This window comes from Lutzomyia longipalpis, chromosome 1, assembly GCF_024334085.1.
Source record: "Lutzomyia longipalpis isolate SR_M1_2022 chromosome 1, ASM2433408v1".
Taxonomy (NCBI): Eukaryota; Metazoa; Arthropoda; class Insecta; order Diptera; family Psychodidae; genus Lutzomyia; species Lutzomyia longipalpis.
This window is the reverse complement of record NC_074707.1, coordinates 3,428,657-3,448,303: the sequence shown is the minus strand read 5'-3', so window position 1 is coordinate 3,448,303 and position 19,647 is coordinate 3,428,657. Positions and strand designations below refer to the sequence as shown.

The 19,647-nt window shown below is 33.4% G+C and overlaps 6 protein-coding genes across 18 annotated transcripts in view; 2 read left to right on the top strand and 4 right to left on the bottom strand.

Annotated features, from left to right (window-relative positions):
* Positions 1-19,647, top strand: part of LOC129786498 (3'(2'),5'-bisphosphate nucleotidase 1) — a 1,077,868-nt gene that overhangs the window by 105,359 nt on the left and 952,862 nt on the right. The window lies entirely within an intron of this gene.
* The window catches only part of LOC129786463 (insulin-like growth factor-binding protein complex acid labile subunit), a 454,087-nt gene that overhangs the window by 105,359 nt on the left and 329,081 nt on the right, over positions 1-19,647 (bottom strand). The window lies entirely within an intron of this gene.
* The window catches only part of LOC129786533 (troponin C-like), a 431,024-nt gene that overhangs the window by 105,359 nt on the left and 306,018 nt on the right, over positions 1-19,647 (bottom strand). The gene's annotated exons all lie outside the window — the stretch shown is intronic.
* The window catches only part of LOC129786431 (uncharacterized), a 414,480-nt gene that overhangs the window by 105,359 nt on the left and 289,474 nt on the right, over positions 1-19,647 (bottom strand). The gene's annotated exons all lie outside the window — the stretch shown is intronic.
* Positions 41-5,880, top strand: LOC129786430 (splicing factor 1). Its single transcript, XM_055821454.1, has 6 exons — positions 41-125; positions 492-1,164; positions 1,222-1,386; positions 2,182-2,257; positions 3,784-3,936; positions 4,055-5,880. The coding sequence occupies exons 1-6, from the start codon at positions 123-125 to the stop codon at positions 5,232-5,234; spliced, it is 2,250 nt and encodes a 749-aa protein (XP_055677429.1). The 5' UTR covers positions 41-122; the 3' UTR covers positions 5,235-5,880.
* LOC129786401 (neurexin-1) overlaps positions 11,899-19,647 on the bottom strand; it is a 41,528-nt gene continuing 33,779 nt past the window's right edge. For 2 of the 3 annotated variants that reach the window (XM_055821391.1, XM_055821392.1), the window contains exons 12-16: positions 18,152-18,299; positions 16,960-18,068; positions 16,426-16,661; positions 14,902-15,205; positions 11,899-13,762 (exon numbers count right to left, since the gene is read on the bottom strand). In XM_055821391.1, coding sequence (XP_055677366.1) covers positions 12,915-13,762; positions 14,902-15,205; positions 16,426-16,661; positions 16,960-18,068; positions 18,152-18,299 — 2,645 coding nt within the window. In that variant the 3' untranslated portion in view covers positions 11,899-12,914. The remainder of the gene's footprint in view (positions 13,763-14,901; positions 15,206-16,425; positions 16,662-16,959; positions 18,069-18,151; positions 18,300-19,647) is intronic. The other variant, XM_055821393.1, reaches the window with a different exon arrangement.

The window sequence follows — 19,647 nt, the reverse complement described above, 5'->3', positions numbered from 1 at the left end:
CAACGGAAAATTTATTTAGTTTAGACGAAAACTCGTCGAATCAGACAGTTCGACGACTTGGGGGATTTTCTTTGCATCGAGAGCAAAAGTTACGCAGATATTTTTGTGGAAATTACATAAAAATGGTAAGTTTTTACTTCTTAAAAACTATTACACTTTCTTCTTTAACTGTTAAATTACAATATTCTGTTGTTTTTCCACGGGGAAAGTCGGTGGAAAATGGGAAAAAGAGCGTATTGTTTTTCACTGCGCCATGGCGGCGTTAATTACTTTTCTTTCCGGAACCTCATTTTCACTAAAACGTTTGTTTTTGTTTAGAATTCTCACTAAAAAAAATTAATTTTAATGCAAAATTGCGGGTTTAAATAAAGCTTTAGGAGGTTTTTATTAAAGTTTGATTGCTGGAAAATGTTTATTTGGTTAACAGGGTGGGTCTTGTGGCACAATTGAAGGTGAAAAAAAAATCAATAAATTGAAATTATTCTTTTCAGGGGAGGTCTCCGTCGAAGAAGAGTTCCCGGCATCGCTCACGGAGTCGCAGCAAGGATCGTCGCAAGGAACGCCGTAGGTCCCGTAGTCGTGAGCGAGAGAGGGAGCGGGATCGTGAACGTGATCGCGATCGAGATCGTGACCACGACCGCGATCGCCGGAAGGATCGCAGTCGTAGTCGCGACTATCGACGCGAACGTCGGAATCACAGCCGCAGTCGCAGCAGGGATAGGAGATCATCGCGCGATAGGGAACGTCGACGAGAGCGCGATAGGGCGGAGCGTCACGAGGAGCCAGCAAACACGGTGGTGCTGCCTGAGAAGAAGGAAATGCCGAATTTGTCGCAGCAGATCCTCGCAGCCGTGGCTACGGATAAAAATTTCACTTCTTTCCTTAATAATCCACTTTTGTCAGGGGGCTTTGACACTGGCAATGCCCGCGATAGCATCCCCAGCCTTCTAGGGTCATTCGGGATGGGAAACATTGATTTGAGCTTCCTGGACAGGGAGAATAAGCCAGAGGAAGTTCCAAAGAGGGATGTGGTGGACATTGGAGGTGGTGGTGGAGGTCTCGATCTAAACAATGGCTCCAGTCTCCTGGGAGCTCCACCGAGTCTCTTCTCCCTTCATCCACCAGACCCGAACAGCAACAGCAACAGTCAGGATACGTTTAAAGGTAAAACCGGGAAATTATCTTTGTTGATTTTTGCAATAAATATTTTTTTCTTTGCAGGCATGACGGGCAGCAATGATGATTCTCAAGAGGCAACTTCCGAGGAAAGGAGGAGAAAGCGAAAGTCTCGCTGGGCTGGAGGAGATCACGACAAGACATTCATCCCCGGCATGCCCACCATCCTGCCTGCATCGCTGAGTGCTGATCAACAGGAGGCCTATCTAGGTGAGAATCCTTTTCAATTTCGCCTTTTGCCGATGTTGCTCTTCAACCAAATTTATTTTTAATTTAATCCGTCGACTATAAAACATTCATCTTTGAAGGCATTATTTCAGTTTTATGATTCCGTGTTGCATGTGTTATCAACAAATATGCAATGTTAAAATGACAAATTACATTTACAGGAAAATTAATCCACTTCTAATCAACAAAATATTTTATATTATTAGGAACAAAATCCAATTAAAAATGAATTTTTCTTAAAAATTAATCTTTCTTTTTTTTGTATTAATTAACTTCTTTTATGAGTTAGGAGAGTAAAAGAAAAACTTAGGAGAGAATACCCATACTTCAGTAAAAAATAATCTTTTTTATAATAATTCTCTGAAATTTATTTAATTTTATGAGACATAATTAATTAATTCTTTTAGATAAGAAAAAAATCTCCTTGTAAGTATGGCTGAATGAATAATAATGAAAAATAGTTTAAACAAAAATTTCCTTCTCTCACAATTTAGCGCATATTATGTTGAGAACATAGATTTCAATGTGAAGTAGATCGTCTCACAGATATTCCATTCTTCATTCCTCTTTCGACTTGATTCACTATACTTACTTATATTTATGTACAAAATGGTTGAAAGTTTGTTCTTCTTTTAATAAGCAAAATAATATCTTCTAATCAATATTTTACTTTATTTTTTTTTAATCCTTCTCCAATTTATTATGTTGCTTTATGTTGGAATAAGATGAGATTTACTAATATCGGGGCTTGCCTCGATTTAACCCATTCCATTACAGTTCAGCTGCAAATTGAAGAAATCAGCCGGAAATTGCGCTCTGGAGACTTGGGAATATCGGCAAATCCGGAAGAAAGGTTCGCATAATGTTTCAAGTACAAATTCGTGTGTCATTTCCCTGCCATCCCACGAAGTGAAGACCATCGCAGCGTCGTGGGTGTGAGCAGCAGAGGCGATTGACTTCTTGCTTGAATTACTTTGATAAATACGAGGATCAGGTTTTCCCATTTGAGGGTTCAACTCAAGTGGTTAACTTATTTTATAATAATAATATTTTATAAATCTTTCAAATATCACCCCCCAAACAATGTCAGGGAGTTTTGTAGATTTCTTTTTTTTTTTTTTAATAATCTTTTGAAAAAAAAAAGTAATAGGCCTTATTCAGCGACCAAAAAATCCTTGAAATTCGCTTGAAATTTCAAGACTTCCGGTGTTCGTCAGAGGAAATTCCCGCTCAAAATCTTGAGAAACAAATCCTTAACGTCAGAAAAGAAAATAAAACTTGAAATTTCAGTACGAAATTCCAAGATTTCAAAGGTTTCTTGGTCGCTGAATAAGGCTCAATGATTGAAATAATTTCAAAAAATGGGGTAGATTCTGACAAAAATCTTATCTTTTCCTAACAACTTAAAAGTTGTAAGATTTTGTCATTTGTTTCTTTTAAGTCGTTCTATTGTCGCTCTATATAAGAAAAACGAAGAAGTTGTTTCAGAAAACAGTTAGAAAGAACTCTAAAGAGTCCTAGAAAAGAAATTTTCTTTTAGAAAAGTCGTTTAAAGAAAGAAATAAAATGTCAACATCTTATATTTGACGAATTGTAAAAAAAAAAATTTGTATGTACTGAAATTTCAAGATTTCAAGCTAATTTCAAGGGTTTCTTGGTCGCTGAATAAAGCCCAATGTCTACAAAATTCCCAGTCAGAACTAACACAAAATAATTTTTTTATGAAAAATATCTAGAAATTTAGAAAATAATGAACAACAAAGTGCTTTTCCTTAAAAAAAAAAATTCAACAAAAGTATTTTTATTGAATTTTAACTATTTTTTTTAAATTCAATAAAAATATTCAAAGTGTTTGTACAGTTAAAAAAAAAAGATAATCGAGAAATAATCATTTTTTTCCTCAGAGCAGTTTTTAATTGATTTTTTTAATAATACATAATTAAATTTTTCAAAAAGGCACAAAAAAAACGAGGAGATATCGGACAAAAAGTCGCATCTTCGGGATTTAATTTTTTTTATTTTTAATAATTATTAATTTTTCAGCTTTTAATGAATTCTTTTCTCTCCCACCCACACCTCCCCCTTAAAAAAATGTGCAACTAATTTATTTAATGAGATAAACATCTTTTATAGCCAAAAGACTTGTAATATTTTGTGATCAACAAAGGCACGTGGCTATTTTTTTTTGTTAAATTACCTCTTTTTTGAAATTTTTAATAGTTTTTTTCTTTCTTTTTTTTCTTTTGTTAATTGTCACAGCTCTTTTTGGGCTAAATTGAATGAGTTTTCAAGGTGAAATTGGAAGCAAAAGAAAACTTATTCAATTTAGGGGTGAAAAGCATTAAACTGGAAAAGCTCTTTTTCTCTGTATCGTTGCAGATCTCCATCACCGGAGCCAATTTACAGTTCTGACGGTAAACGCTTGAATACACGAGAGTTTCGGATTAGGAAACGCCTTGAAGAGCAACGACATCAGCTTGTCCTGCGGATGCAGTGTATGAATCCGGAATTTAAGCCTCCAGCGGATTACAAGTGAGTTTTGTAGTGAAATTTTAAGATTTCAAGCGAATTTTAAGGGTTTCTTGGTGGCTGAATAAGGCTCATTTTACTTACCATTTTGCAAGACATTTAATGAATTTTTTAACTTTAGGCCACCGGTGACACGTGTGAGCGATAAAGTATTGATTCCGCAGGAACAGCATCCGGATATAAACTTCGTTGGATTATTAATTGGACCACGAGGTAATACGTTGAAGGCCATGGAGAAGGAAACAGGGGCAAAGATCATAATACGCGGTAAGGGTTCTGTGAAGGAGGGTAAGGTAGGACGCAAAGATGGGCAACCATTGCCAGGGGAAGATGAGCCACTTCATGCTTTTATCACGGCTAGCAATCCGGAGAATGTGAAGAAGGCCGTGGATAAGATAAAGGAAGTTATTAGGCAGGGCATTGAAGTACCAGAGGGGCATAATGATTTGAGGCGAATGCAGCTTAGGGAATTGGCACAACTCAATGGGACTCTGCGCGAGACTGACGGGCCTCGGTGTACAAATTGCGGGTCAACGGAGCACAAGAGTTGGCTGTGTCCGGACAAACCCAATGTCACAAATAACATTGTGTGCTCAGCGTGTGGCGGAGCAGGGCATATTGCCAAGGATTGTCGCAGCAAGAGACCCGGTGCGGGGGGGCCGCCGAGTACCAATGCGCAGGCAAAAATTGATGAGGAATACATGAGTTTGATGGCTGAATTGGGTGAAGGGCCACCCGTGGAGGCTGGTGGGAAGCGCGAAATGGTTCAACATCCACGGTATGGGTTATTTGATCAACGTCAGAATCATCCACGTTCAATTATGGCCCCACCACCGCCGCCGTGGAATCAAAATCAAATGGGAATGGCTCCGCCACCACTTATGGGTCCCCCAGGACCCCCGGGGAGTGGTGGTCAGGGCGCCCATGGTGGTGGAATGCCATGGAATATGGGAATGGGGCAGAATTCAAGTAATGGTGGTCAACCACCGCCCCCGGGGAGTTGCATGCCATCCGATAATAGTATGCCGGGTATGAGTCCGGGTTTGCCGCCAATTCCCGGAACTGGGATTCCTCCAATGATGCCACCACCACCGGGAACGGATCAGCAATGGGAATGGGGGGCACCACAGCCACCGTTGCCGCCGCAGCAGCAACAGCACATGATGCCACCACCATTCCCATGGGGGCAGGCTCCACCCAATTTCATTCCTCCACCTCCGCCGTCTACCAATAATTCAATGACAACCCCCAGAATTCAGAGCCTCCTGTCGTCACCGCCACCTCCGCCGCCACCCAACTAATCTCAAGGTTGTATTGTGGTGTACTGTTTGAGAGATTTATGTGGTGTGTTGACGTGAAATTTAGCATAAAATGATTTTACAACTAAAAGTTCAAAATGTTGTGGAAATGGAAAGAAACGGAACATCAAATAAATTTCATTTTCCTGCTTAATTTTAATTAAAAAAAAGAAAATAAAATGGAATTTGAACAGTCTTCAAATTAATTTAAACTTTATGTAGGAAAAAAAGATTAATTCAAGAAATTAGCAAGAATTTGGTCCTGAATTGTCGGATTGTATTTTACAATTTTATTAAATTTGATTTCTCTAAAATATTTATAAAGAACTGTAGAATGTACAAGTTTAATGTAGAAGAGACAGCATAAAAGTATAATAATCAAGGAAATAAAAGCTTAATCCTTCCGATTAATCGCTCAATGGTTGAAATCAATTTAGTTCTTGAAAATAACGAAGCATTTAGGATTTTCAAAAGTAGAAAAAAAAAGATCAAAATTAGAGACTTTTCATCAACCTGAGTGAATAGAAAGTGAGAGTAGAAAATAAGGGTATTTGTCGCTATAATTTTCTATGAATTCTTTCTTAAAATAAATGATAATATTGTATAAAATATGAAAATTGAACGTTAATAAACCTTTAGAAACAAACAATTATCGTCTTTACAACTTGAGTGTAATAAGGCCCTAACTTCGTACGAGAATTTCTGATGACTTTCGGGAAAAAAATCATTTTTTCAAAAAATAAATTCTCATTTCACTGGGAATTTTTGAATTCTTAAGTGATTCTCACTGAAGAAAAATTAAAAATATAGCAAAATGTCACAAAAAAGGAATAAACAGGTGAAAAAAAATAAAATAATAGAATCAATTATAAATCTAACTCACAACATATTTAATTCTTCGAAAAAAACACAAATAAAAATATTATTAAAATAATAAAAAATCTAGGAATTAAAACAAGCGGGAACTAAGCAGAAAATTTAAACATTAAGAACAATGTTGAAGTAAGTTTCCTAATATAAAAAAACTCACTTTTTATTAATAGACGTAGGTGAGGTAGTTTAATTTGTAGGGGAGAGCGGGGTTAAAAAAGTCACTTAAGGGTTTATAAAAAGCTCAAAATATCATATTTCCCAAATAGATAAAGCGAAATGTATAGCTCATTTCTTTAGGAAATTTACTGCTCTACAACTCTTTCTCAGATCATTTTGTTCTATCTAGCTAGGAAATATGATATTTTAAGCTTTTTCCAAACGCTTAAGTGACTTTATTAGCCCCGCCCTCCCCTATTGAATGTAGAAAAAAGAATAATAATATAACTCTAAAGAGTAAATTTTGTGTAAGAATTAAAGTTTAAAGTAAACAGAGAAAATTAAGAATCTTTTAAACACAAAAAAGGTGAGATAAAATCAAAATTTTCATTTAATTTTAAATGGTTAATTTAGAACATCAGAGTCAAATAATTTTTAATTTCTTATAAATGAAACCGTCTTTAATTTGAGAGAAACAAAAGGTTTTCATAAATATCTAAGAAGCTATTCCTTAAAGAATAATATTAAAAATCTTTTTAAAAATAAAATAAATCAAGGTTCTCTTAGAAAATAATTAAATTTGTACATAAGTTGTGTATTAGTCAACGTAAAATAAACTATAAATAATTAATTACAAAAAAGAAAATTTTTTATTGGCTTTTAATTTAACATTAAATTCAGTCAAAAAAACAATTTAAAAAAAAATAAAAAAATTTTTTTTTGGTGTTTATGGGTTCGTTTGTGAAATTAAAAACAATTTTCTTTTTATGATTAACAATTTGTCTTGTGTATTTTTTAAATAATGCTTTATTTTGTATAATTTTTCAATGTAGTGTCTCTTTGCTATATGTTGATTTCCTACTTCATTTTCTTTTCTTTTTTTTAGTAACTCCTTATCTCAACTATTTACAATCTATATAATTAGATTTTACAATTTTACTTTTGGAAATAAAAGTCACAGGATTTATACTAAAGTTTTTTTGTTCTTCTCATTTATTCATTTCCTTCTCCTTTGTCACACGCACTTAAAATTATATGTATAATCAATTGGCAAAAAACAATTAATCAAATTTCAATCACAAAATAATGTTTTTCCATTTTTTCTTTACTAAATACTCATTAAGTATTTTGGTTTAAATTCTTTCGTTAATTTTTTTTTTCTTTCTGTATACATTTTGGACATAAAAATATTCTCTTTTTTTGTCTTCTACAGGGGACGAAAAGAAGGTGAAAATTTGCATTAAAAGTGGGTGGAGGGAAAAGTATAAGTATAGAGAAAAGAGCGAAGATTTGAAGCAGCTGAAATGAAAAATTTATAATTTTTGCCACTCTACCTAACATTTAAAACTTTTACCCTGTCATTAGTTTTACAAATCTGAGTTAATGTATATATAATAGCAACTTCGAAGAAGAGTGTTAAGTGTGAGATTACAATTTCAAGGGAAAAGTACTTTGAAAGTTTCTGCATGTAATATTTTATGTAAAATATAAACCTACGCAAGGTTCTGTTTCATCAATGATATGTTAGTTAAAGTGAGTCAGTAGTTTTCCTTCTTCTCTTTAGTTTCACGGTAGAGGATTAAAATTTTTTTTTCATATGCCTACATTTTCTTTTATTTATTTTTTTTGCTATTTTTTTTTCAAGTCAATAAAAGATTCTATTTAATTTATTTACGACCCCACGGATGCAATGAGATGTGCGGTAGAGCTTCTTATTTGTACAATTTTTTTTAGTTTCTACTGGGGAGCCTTTCGTATTGATGCATTTTAAATGATTTTTTAAAAATTTCTTCTTCAAGTTTTTCGTAGACTTGGGGGTATATTTAAATTTTTTTTTCTTTTCTAACAACTTAAAAGTTGTTATAAGATTTTGACATTTGATGCTTTTAAGTCGTTCTATTGTCGCTCTATATAAGAAAAACAAAGAATTAGTCGTTCCAGAAAACAATCAAAATAAACCTTAAAGAAACCTAGAAAAGTAATTTTCTTTCAGAAATCCGTTTAAAGAAGGAAATAAAATGTTTGTATCAAAACCAACCCCTTGGTTTGATTGAAATGTAAGAAAATCACGTTTCGCCAATTTAGGTGCGACGCCATCTTGTAATTTTCCGACATTTCCATAGAACTGCCCTAAAACACAAAGGTAGGTTTTTCTCAGGATCTACTGGATGGATTTTGATGGGATAAAAAGCAAATGAGAGAGGAATCATTAATGAACAATGTACCAGAACAGATTTTGGAATTTCGATTTTGAAGCTGAGAAAACAAGAAAAATATTCTTGCGCACTTTTCATAGCTTCAAAGTTGAAATTCAAAAATCTGTTCTGGTACATGTTAGATGAAAAACTGATGGTGTCTGGAATTAAGGATATTTTGTATAGCGAAGAGTTTTTTTTTGTAATTCCAATTAATTTCATTTAATTTTGTTAATCAGACACCAGCAATGATTGAACGGTGATAATAATAATTTTAAATGAAAATCTCACCTAGAACATTGAAAATGCTTATCAATCAATCAATGTGAATTGAAGTTTATTGAATTCATTGAATTAATGGAATTTAATTGATCGAATTGAACATACATTTTCACTCATTCAATTGGAAAACTTTAATGAGTTCCTTTCTATTAAATTAAAGGAAATTTATGTGAAGGCTAATAAATTTTTTTCACAGAATGCCTTTTCCCATGTCTCATGCATCCGTGGTTCTCTTTTAGTATAATGAAGAGGACATTTAGACAAACTTTTTTCTTCTTCATTTTCACTTCTTCTTTTTTTTAATCCATAAATTTACAATTACAGGAGGAATGGTACTTTTTTTTGTTCATTTTTGTAGAGTGTTCGCACAGGTGTGGTGAACGTTTTTAGTCCTTTTAATAGAGAGGAGATAGTTGGGGCAAAAATGGGAGGGAAAAATTTTCTTGGTTCCTTTTTTTTTGGGGGGAAAATGCAACATTTCGTATAGATAGAAAAAATGTTCAACACTTAAATTATGTCACTCATAAATGGAGTTCTCTCACCTTTTTGTGGGGGTTCTCTTTTTTTGCATTCACACTCTCTCAGCTATTTTATTTTTAATTTCACTGCATGATATTAAAATGTCTCGTGGCATTTCACGAAAAAAAAATTCTCCTCACTTTTTTTTTTGTCGTGGAGATTAATTGGCATTTTACCAGCAAAAAGTCCAAAGATTCTTTTTTTTTTGGTATAGCAAACTTTGTAGCGATGGCAGTGAAACCAGGAATTAACCTCCTCATGGAAATTCAATGCACAACCTTTCAAACTTTCGTCGTCACGTTTTAAGTAGGTACTTTACAATCTCACCTGTCTCTCAATCACAACGGAAGGTGTGTGGTGGAGTTGAAGAGAGAGGTGCCATCAACTGGAAGGAGGACACGCCGCAGGGAAATTCTCTACATTAGGGATTAATTCTTCTTATAAGCAAATACACACACTTTGGAGGTATTAGAGTGTGACTAATTGGAGGGAAAGTAAAGGCTTTAGTTGTGCAGTGTGTAAAGATTTGAATATAATGCAGTGTGCCTTAAAAGAAGCCTCAAAAAAGCAACTTATATAGCAATTGATGTTGGTTTGAAGTACATTTATGGAGTTTATTGATGAATTTTTAATGAAGATGGTATATGCAGGTGATTCAGAGAGGACTAGTTTGTTAAATCAATTCAATTAAATGGTTTTTGTTTCAACCCTTTAAGGATCTTAACTTATTTATTGAGTTAAAGGAGTCTATTTGTTTCTGTAAATACGAATAATTTTTCTAGAACGGATTGGAAAAGATTTAGAAGTCGCCAATAAAAATTTCCATTTTCAACATCCTTGTATAGATCACGCGGCGAAAACTAGCAAAATTTGCCTAAAAATGAAAAGAATGACGTCACTATTGTGTTCTCTTAATCTCTTTTAATCTATGAAACAAACGAAACATTATCACGTATTTAAGGGACAGTAAACACAGTTTTGACGTCATTCTCCACATTTTTAGGCAAATTTTCAGGAGCAATTCTTAATTGATCCCAAAGAAAAATAAGAAGTCTCTTTGTCGATTTCTATTGTTTTTATTACATTTTTCATTCTCTAGAAAATTTAGCAAATCCCGATTGTTTTTTTCGAATGAGGAATTTTCCCTTATAAAAATGAATAAACTTCTTTTATAAGAAAAAGAATAAAAGGATTTTGTTGAGTTTTCTTTTAAATCTTTCACTTAATTTGAAAAAAAAAATATATATTTATGATTTTTAAATTAATATTGGACTAATAAAAATTATTTATCATATTTTTTCAATTTTATTTAATCCGTAAACACTGAAGAATAGCGTTAAAAGCTAAACAAACACTGAAAACCCCATACTGTTCTCATGTCCTCGAATAAATGTTCTGTGTAGAATAATGTAAATTCTTCTGGGATGAGGTGAAAAGATAGAATGAAAAATCATGATTTACGTCAGTTCCAAAATTTAATTATATAATTTACATATCAACAATATCATTCGCAGTATCAGAATGTTACTGAAAAAGAAAAATATAAAATGCAGTACAAGGTGACTAAATTAAAGGTGATTCAAGTGAGGAATTCTTGCAAGAAATATCTACATATACAGTCTTATTCTAAACAAGAACTATAAGAATAAATAAAACAGAAATAGAGAAATAAAACTAAAATTAAATGTAATTTCTTCTTTTCATAAAAGGCAGTAGCAAAAATAGGAGAAGATGCTCACTTTCTTCTTCTGCTGGGAGAAAAGGAACATTTTGCATTTTTAAACTTCTTCTGATATCATTTTGAGCGTTTTTTTTCTTCACCTCTAAATTCATTTCATTTTAGCTAATTCACTCATTTTTAGTAAGTTGTTCTCCTCAATCCTTCGCAACATGCAAGATAAAATTATTTGAAAACACAAAATGTTTTTTTTTTGGGCATAACAAAAAGGTCGTATTCTTTTCTTATTTTTTTTCATTGGGGAGGTAAATTAACATCCACAAATTCTACATTCTTTACGCCAGTATTCATCGTTTAATCTAGGTATTAGTTTACTCCTCATTAACTATATCAATAGTAATTATTGTGAATTTTGTAATAGTTTTTTTTTAAATTCAAATCTTTTTTTTTTCTTTAGTATTTAGATAGCAATTTGTAACTTAACAAATTAGTTTATTTTTTGGGCTTTTTTATTTTCAGTTTTTTCTTCTTTATTTTTTTTTAATATACACAAGACCATGCCGTTTTCCGTTTTACTATATATTAATTAAAGTTATCATTTTTTTTTTATTGTATTTCATTATGGCAATTTATTTCACTTCCTTTTTTTCTTCTTCTAAATAATCCGTTTCCTTCTTATCATTTTTTTCTTTAATCATTCTCTAATTTTTACACTCACTTCAATTTTTTTTTCATTACTAAATTTTAACATTGCAACAAAAATGGTAAAATCAACAAATTTTCAGTTTTATAAGAAAAAACGTTAATCTTAATTTTTTGCTATAAACATTTTTTTAGGGTGTCCACCTAATTTGCTTCCGAGAACCTATGCATTTATGTTTTTTTTTTTGAGTATTAGAGTTAAATTTTTCTTTTATTATTTATTCATCGAAAGTTAATGTGTTTTTGGGATGAGGATTTCATGTTTTTTTGTTTTGTTTTTTTTTTACTGGCTAACGAAATGAATTTAATGACAATGGTGGGATTTAATAATATTTAAAATTACCATAAAAAATCACATAACTTACCAACAATTTTGTTAGTTTAATTATTGATAATTTACCATTGAAATGATGGTCACATTTTGTAATAAAAAAGGAATTTATACACAAAAAAATAATAAATCTATGGCTGAATTATGAAAATTAGGCTTTACTTTGTTAACTTTATCAGTTTTATTGTCCAAAACTCGATATTTCTTCAGAAAGTTATTATAGAAGTTTTCTGTAAGAAGTGTTTGAAAATTAAATCTTATGTTGAATTAATTTATTAATTTTACTTCATCAATCAATACGATGTTAAGAAAACTTTCAGTTGTAAATAAAAAAAAATCAGAGATAATTGGAATTTATTCTCAAAATGTGCCACCATCTCTGGCATAGAGATAAAACTGAGAGAGAAAGAAAAGAATAAGTTTACAAAAAAGTTGTTTTCTGTTGAATTAAAAATTTTCTTCCTTTCTCAGTTAAAATTGTAAGAAAAACTAATTTTACTTGAGAAAAACATTCACTGCTACTCTTTTCTCATCGCACGGAGCTTTGGCAATTATTTATTTTTGCATTTTTGTGCTTAAGATTGGTATTAATCAAAAATCTGGTCTGTTTCTGTTTAGCTAAAACTAATGGAATTATTGATCTAAAATTGTCTTTGAATAAAACATAAATTAATTAGTCAGAAAACCCCAAAAATTCAGGGAGATGTTTTGCGCAAGGATGGAGAAATGGTTAGCAGTGAATGTTTCTCTCAGCTTGATATTCTCACATCAGTAAAACTACCACTGTCCCAGTTTACAAAATATCTCTGTAAAAACGATATCGTTACACCCTAAATCATAAAGGTAACTGCTAAAGAAATCACCTTATAGAGTTTATAAAGAATTATTGTAGGTCGTGTCTTACGCATTTTATTACTTGCCTGGTTTTTTTTGAGTCCAGAGCCACTTTACACGTACCACTCCTTGATATCCTTCGAGTCGCGCTTCTTGGGCTTTGCCACGGATGCCATGTAGTTGGCCTTGTCGTGGCCATTCCGCAGGGAGCCATTGTAGGAGAGATTGGATCCATTGATGGGATGGTGCATTTGCTGCACAGGGTAATGGGCGGGATTCTGGTGGTGTGCATTTGAGGCAACCCCACCGCCAAGGAGGGCAGCATTGGGGCCCTGCCCAAAGGAGCCACCCTTGTCCACTTCCGCCTTGTAGGGCCTATCGCCATTGGATTTGAACCATAAGACTAGTAGTATAACGAGGATCACAGCAATGAGGGCACCCGCAACAATCCCGATTATCATGGCGGTGCGTTCCTCGGCCTCCGAATTAATCCGTCCCCCTTTGTGCTTTGGTCGCAGTGTGGGGACGTTGTTGTTGATGTATGGTGGCGGATGGGGGTCCTGGTACGGTGGGGTACTCTCCTCAATTTCCCGTGTTGTCTCTACGGGTTCATGTTCCCACGTGGGCTCATGCTCCGCCGCTGATGTTTCCCGTATTGGTGTTGTCAGAATGGACGTACTGCTGCTGGTGCTGCTACTTGTTGATGTGCTCGTGGAACCCGTAGTACTACTACTTGTCTCACTGGCTGTCGATGAGCTGCCCACAGATGTGCTACTTGTACCCAAAGTAGATGTGCTACTGCTCCCCTCACCTGATGTACTAATACCAACTGACACAGTTGTACCACCGGAAACACTAACTGTGGAATCCAATTCCTTTGTTGTATCCAATTCGGAACTCAATCTCGTTGTTCCCGATGATGTTGTTTCCATTTGACTTGATGTTCCTTCTGGGCCTTGTTCTGCATGAAGTAAAAAATCAAGTTTTATTTTTCAAAAATATTTTTATGCTTTGAAATTCAAGAGGGGGGGGGGGGTTATCTGGCGAATATTTTGGTTTTCTTAAGCGAATAATTCGAATATTTCCGAAGATCTGAATATTTGAGTTTACATGAATATTTCTTGCTTAAAACCGAACAACCCAAAATGGAAAAATATCCAAAAACGTATTTAGGACTTTTTGATTTGAACTTAATCTTTTTTTTTTTTGAGTTCAATTTTATATTTTTGGGCATTAATTTACAACTTTCCGGGTTGAATTTATTCCTCTTTTAGGCTTTAATGATTTTTTAAAGTTTTGTTTCTCAATTTGTGCTGTTTTAGGACTTAACCCTTTCAGTTTCACGCCTAAACTACTGGGCCGATTTTGGAAATATTGCTATTTTTCAACTCATTGGCCCCAAATATACCTACTCATTTGAGTCAAAAAAAAAATTTCCAACTCACGCATTATCCGGAAAACCCTTAGTCTAATTTAAAAGATTCAAGTCGATTTAGACTATCGGAAAAATATAAAATAGAAAGAATTGTTGATTTTCAAAATAAAGAAAATCAAGCAATTTTTCCCAAGTTTGATGCAAAAAATCGGCTATAAAGGAATTAATTGGACAAATAAAAAAAAAATGTTTTGAAAGGTAGATTCTTTAGCTTTTTTAGCTTTATACTGGCGAAAAAAGCATCCAAAAATATTAACTAGAAGTATCTCTTAAAAATCAATTTCGTTTTGGGTCAGAGTATGTATGACCCAAAAAAACGCTAAAGGATTAAAACCAAATATTTATCGGCTTGAATTTATTCTTTCTTTTTGGGTTGAATTTACTACTTTTTACTTTGCTTTAAATGTTTTTATGCTTGAATTTAGCATTTTATTTGAATTTCCTTGGCAAATCATCCGAATATATTCGAGGATCCGAATAATTTCGTTCAGATGAACCCCCTTTGTTAAAATTAAATTTAAAAAATGCTCAATGGAATCAAAAAATTAAGGATAAATTGATTTTTCTCAATCTCAAAAGAACTTTTACACAAGACATTTGAAGTAAAAGTGCAGCGGCAAAAGGAATTTGTGAAAAGTCTTCACAGAAATCACAAAATCCATTACCTGTCGATTTAATGGTTGTACTGCCACCGAGTGATTCTGTCGTCTCCCCAAATCCTGACCCATGAATGCAATCCTCATCGTCGCATGTTCTTTCAGGCGAAGTACCATCTGCTTTGCTGGATTTTGTCCCCTTGGTTGAGGACGGTTGCTTTGTGGGTGGTACGTACACAGGTGTTATTAAATCGTCTCCCGATCCAGACTCAAACGGCGGTGTGCATTCATCTTCGTCATCGCCACGACACCCAGAGCCAGCACCAGAAAATATTAAATCATCCATCACACCAGGGTATCCACTTGCCGGTGTCTGAAAATTCACCACAATCTCTCATAAATTATCTCCCTCACTCATCCACCACACCATTGTTTGTTTTCACACGACACATAAATGCTTTTGCTGCATCTGAAGATGATTCTGAGGGATTAGCAATATTGGGTCAAACTGAAAGTTCGTTCATTTAAAAGATATTTTTAATTTTTCATTTTTTTAAAACTTTAAAAGGATTTTTTTGTTGTCTTTACGGTACTCACAACAATTTAGAGTTTTTCATAAACTTTAGGTACCTAATAGCCAATTAACCCCAATCTCCCCTATTGCCATTTTAGAAGATTAAGTTATCTAATATAAATTTCAAATTGACCCAATATTTTAGTTAAAGTGTTATGATTGTCTTTCTCATGTTCATTTTGTAAATTTATGATAAAGTAGAGAATATTAATGTCTGTAAATTATATATTATTGATCTTATTGATTGATATCTATACTATAATTTAGTATTTGAATTCTGTTTGTTTTCATATGTGTTTGAGGGTTTTTTTTTCAGTGGAATTTATAGTGTGTTCATGAATGAATGAAAAGCATTTGAATGAAAAAAAAAGGAGTTTTAAATTCTCTTTGCGGGGAGACATTTTGAGGGAAAAGCGTATAAAGAAAATTAGCTTAATATATTATGCAGAGGTAAACTTTTTAATTACTTTCTCACGAGGGAAAAAAGTATAGGTAAGAAATAAGAGACCACTTAAGGATTCCAAGATGTTACTCGGAAATCTGCTCAAAGGAGAAAAAAAATTAAATTATAATGACTTTTGTTGATTCTCTACTCATTTTGCAACAAGGACAAAAGTTTACTTTTGCATAATTTCTACCTATATGTGAAATAAATTAATGCTTTGAACAAATTACAAATTTTTGCCACTGATTGCAGCCGGTTTAAGGCAAAAAACCATGCAGTTTGTAACATGGAAAATGTCAGAGCTCACAATAATTTTGCATTTCAAGAGCAATTCGGATTATTTTTCAAAATAAAAATTGAATTTCTTTGAGTTAGAATTCTTTAAAGAAAAAAATTATGAGTTCTTTTTTTGTAATGTATAAAATTTAATTCTCATGTTAGAACATCTCTATAAATGTAAGATAAAATGCTTTAAAATTCATATAGAAAAAGAACTGAAGAAGAGAATCATGTTGAAGAAAGATTTTTAATTAATTATATTTTTTAGTATTATTAGAGTTTTTTGAGGTCTAACCTGCTGCATTCTTTGCAGATCATTTCTATCTAATACTCCCGTTACCAATTGCACGTCGCCACGGATGGTCACATGTGGGTCTCTCTCGGCCGCCAAATCCAACACGCGAAGGCGATTTATTGACAAACCGGCAATGACTCCAGCATAAGGACGTTCTATTCGTGATCTACCGTTGCGGTTTATTTTGCCGCCCACCTGGATGTTTGCCATTGAGTTGAAGGTGGTTGCGTGATGACCTGCGAAGACATAAGAAAAAAAAAACATCAGACTTAATACAAACTTGTAATATAGATTAAAGAATTTCATTAATATTGCATTCATTTCTTAGAAGAGAAATATATATTTTTTCTATAACGAACAAAAAAAAAGAAGAATTGGATTTTAATTTAATCTCTTATCTACAAATCTTTCAAATCTGATCTTGTAAGGAATAAAAATTCCATTTATATCCTCACCAATTTAATTATTTAGTAAAATTTGTGTGAATGCAAAAGCACAATAATGGAGAAATGGAGTTTAGCAAAATAGAATTACCTTGAGGATTGAGAGTTTGGACGTTGTAGTCATCGAGTTGAAGGGTCGCATTGACGCCAGACCTGGAGAATCTTATGACGTGGTAATTGTTATCATTCACTTTAACACCAATTTCCCCCAGGGGCAAATCGTGTGATCCAATATTATACACCATGAATACATTCCCTTCCACAATCTCCAGTTCCATGTAATCCTGTGTGGTGGAGCTCTCAATGCGGAGGAGTACAGCATCTGAGCGCATTGTAATAATCCCGAGGGCAATTTGATCCTCTTCCGTATCAGGTTGATTACCAGGTGGAAAGGTGTATTGGATAATACCGCGATTGTGGCCAAATTCATAGGCAACGGATTCATCGTAGCACGTGGGGCCTGTGTAGGAAGTCATATCGCATTCACATGCATAAGCATTCCACTGTTGGACACACGTGCCTCTGTTGGCGCACGCATTTTGGCTGCATTTCGTTGGACCTTCGCACCCATTGACAACGAGTGAACTCGGCACAACAGCATCATCCATGAGACTTGGCGAAGTGTCCGCTAGATCCAACGAAGCTAAGCATCCCTCAAAGCCCATTCGGGACGTGATACTGGGCGGGAGTTTGGCGTACATGTCTTTGAAGACACCACCAACATAGAGAATCCCCTCGAGCTCGAGATGCATATTATTCCCAGGTACAGTGTGCACCTCAATGGCATCATCAACAATGAGCGAGTGGGTCTTTGGCCCTGGTCGCCGAACACTCACGGAATGCCATCGATTGTCGTTCATATGCATCCGGCTCTTGTCCCTAATGGTAACAGCCCCATCACCCATATTGAAGACATAATGGATGTGCCCATTGACGAGTTCCAGCGCAATAAAATCACTCCTGCGGCCGCCGTTGTAGAAAAGCAACCCGTTAGGCTCCAGAGTTTTGAAGCGAAAATCAATAAGGACATCAGAATATGCTTTTAGCATGGGGAGCCCCACGTAGGAGTGCTTGGAGCGGAATGTGGCAGCATGGTAGGGATTTCCAGGTGGTGAATTCACAAAACGTGCCGTCAATTTGAATGACACAGAAGGCAGAGCTGTTACTTCCGTGCCTAGACTCCACAGCATATCAATGTACCTGGCCCCAGGAATGCGGGAAAAGAGAGAGAAGGAGACGTTGAAAATATGATCCAACTCCCCCTGTGTGTATGTCTCTAATACCTATTCCCATTGTAGACAAAACCCTGAATTTGTCCAACAAAATGTGGCATCATGGAGGTCATTTGAATTTCTTCTTCAGCATGGAACAGCCCACCCAAATGTATTGAACGTATCTCCATTGTACTGTGTCTACCCAGGATTGTTTCAGCTGCAGAAAATGACGTTATGGATAGTAAGACAAGTGCCTAAAGGCTGATGTGCATTGAGCAATCACAAAAAAATCATAAAACAAATTCAAATAAAAAAAAAAGAAACAACTAAAATGCTAGAAAATAAATTTTCTCCACAAAAAAAATAACTCCAAAGCAATTTGAACCATTTACAAGTCATAAAGAATGGTCCTCATTTACTCTCTTGTCCCATTGAATGGCAGAGGAAGTTTATATGCAAAGTTTTTCCTTGCCAAGAGTACATTTTTATGTTAGTTATAGCCACAAATAAAAAAAATTTCCGTCTCTCTGAAATGAGCATTCAAGAGATTCCGGAAAATTCCAAGAATATTTTCTTTTTATTTATTTAGTCTTTTTTCCATAATAATTAAGAGAAATTCATTTCGTTTTAATTAATCATTCAGCAAAAATTAAAGGCTTGAAAAGTTATTCGAATAACAAACAATAAATTGAATAATTAATATTGACTTTTTTCTTTTTAATTGAGATAATTAAAAAATCCTAGATTTGATACAACTTTTATCAAAATCATTCATAATTCGTTTTATTAATGAAATTGACAATGACAATGATAAAATGACGTATATCTGAACAGAATAGGAGAATCAGGTAAAATTTTTATGTAAAGGCATGTTAATGATGACAAGAAGTTAGATCACGAGTAGTGAAATGTAAAAAACAAAATATTTTTGGAAATATTAAAACTGATGCATTTACAATATTTAATTTTTTTGAATAATTTTTATTTTAATATAGGTCCAATTAATTTTTCTCCAGAACTTCTTGGCTTTACTATAAACGCATCATGTATGGTTTTCTTCAAATATAAATCTTTGACTTCTTTTTAACGATCACATGCGAAATATATAAAATAAAATTAAATATAAAATAAATAAAAATTAGATTACAATTTTTTTGCAATAGTTAAAATGTTAAAATTCATTTTAACTATTATATTTTCAGACATGCAAGCGACAAGCAATTATTTTATTTTATTTTTCTCAAAATAAATTAAAGAAAATGATTATACAATGATATGTAATAATCATTTCATATTTATTATTAAATTTAAGTAAAATAATTAAAGAAAAACAGGGGTCTAGATCTAATTAGTAGATATACGGGAATCAATCAATGAAAAAAATAATAATTCTAAGAAAACTAAAGAGAAATATGTTTTCCTGTTTTTTTTTTTATTCTATATTTTCTTTTGTGAAATGATTTTTATTTGATTCATGAAAATATAATGCTTTGAATTGAATTGTTTACTTCAACAGTAATATTTTTTCTTCTTCTAAAAATATGCCAATTCAGAAGAAATATTCC

What these genes read in the sequence shown, in the direction of transcription:
- LOC129786430 (XM_055821454.1), top strand. An exon ending in TCGGCAAATCCGGAAGAAAG is followed by an intron (nt 2,258 to 3,783) that starts GTTCGCATAATG and finishes GTATCGTTGCAG; the next exon opens with ATCTCCATCACCGGAGCCAA. An exon ending in AAGCCTCCAGCGGATTACAA is followed by an intron (nt 3,937 to 4,054) that starts GTGAGTTTTGTA and finishes TTTTAACTTTAG; the next exon opens with GCCACCGGTGACACGTGTGA.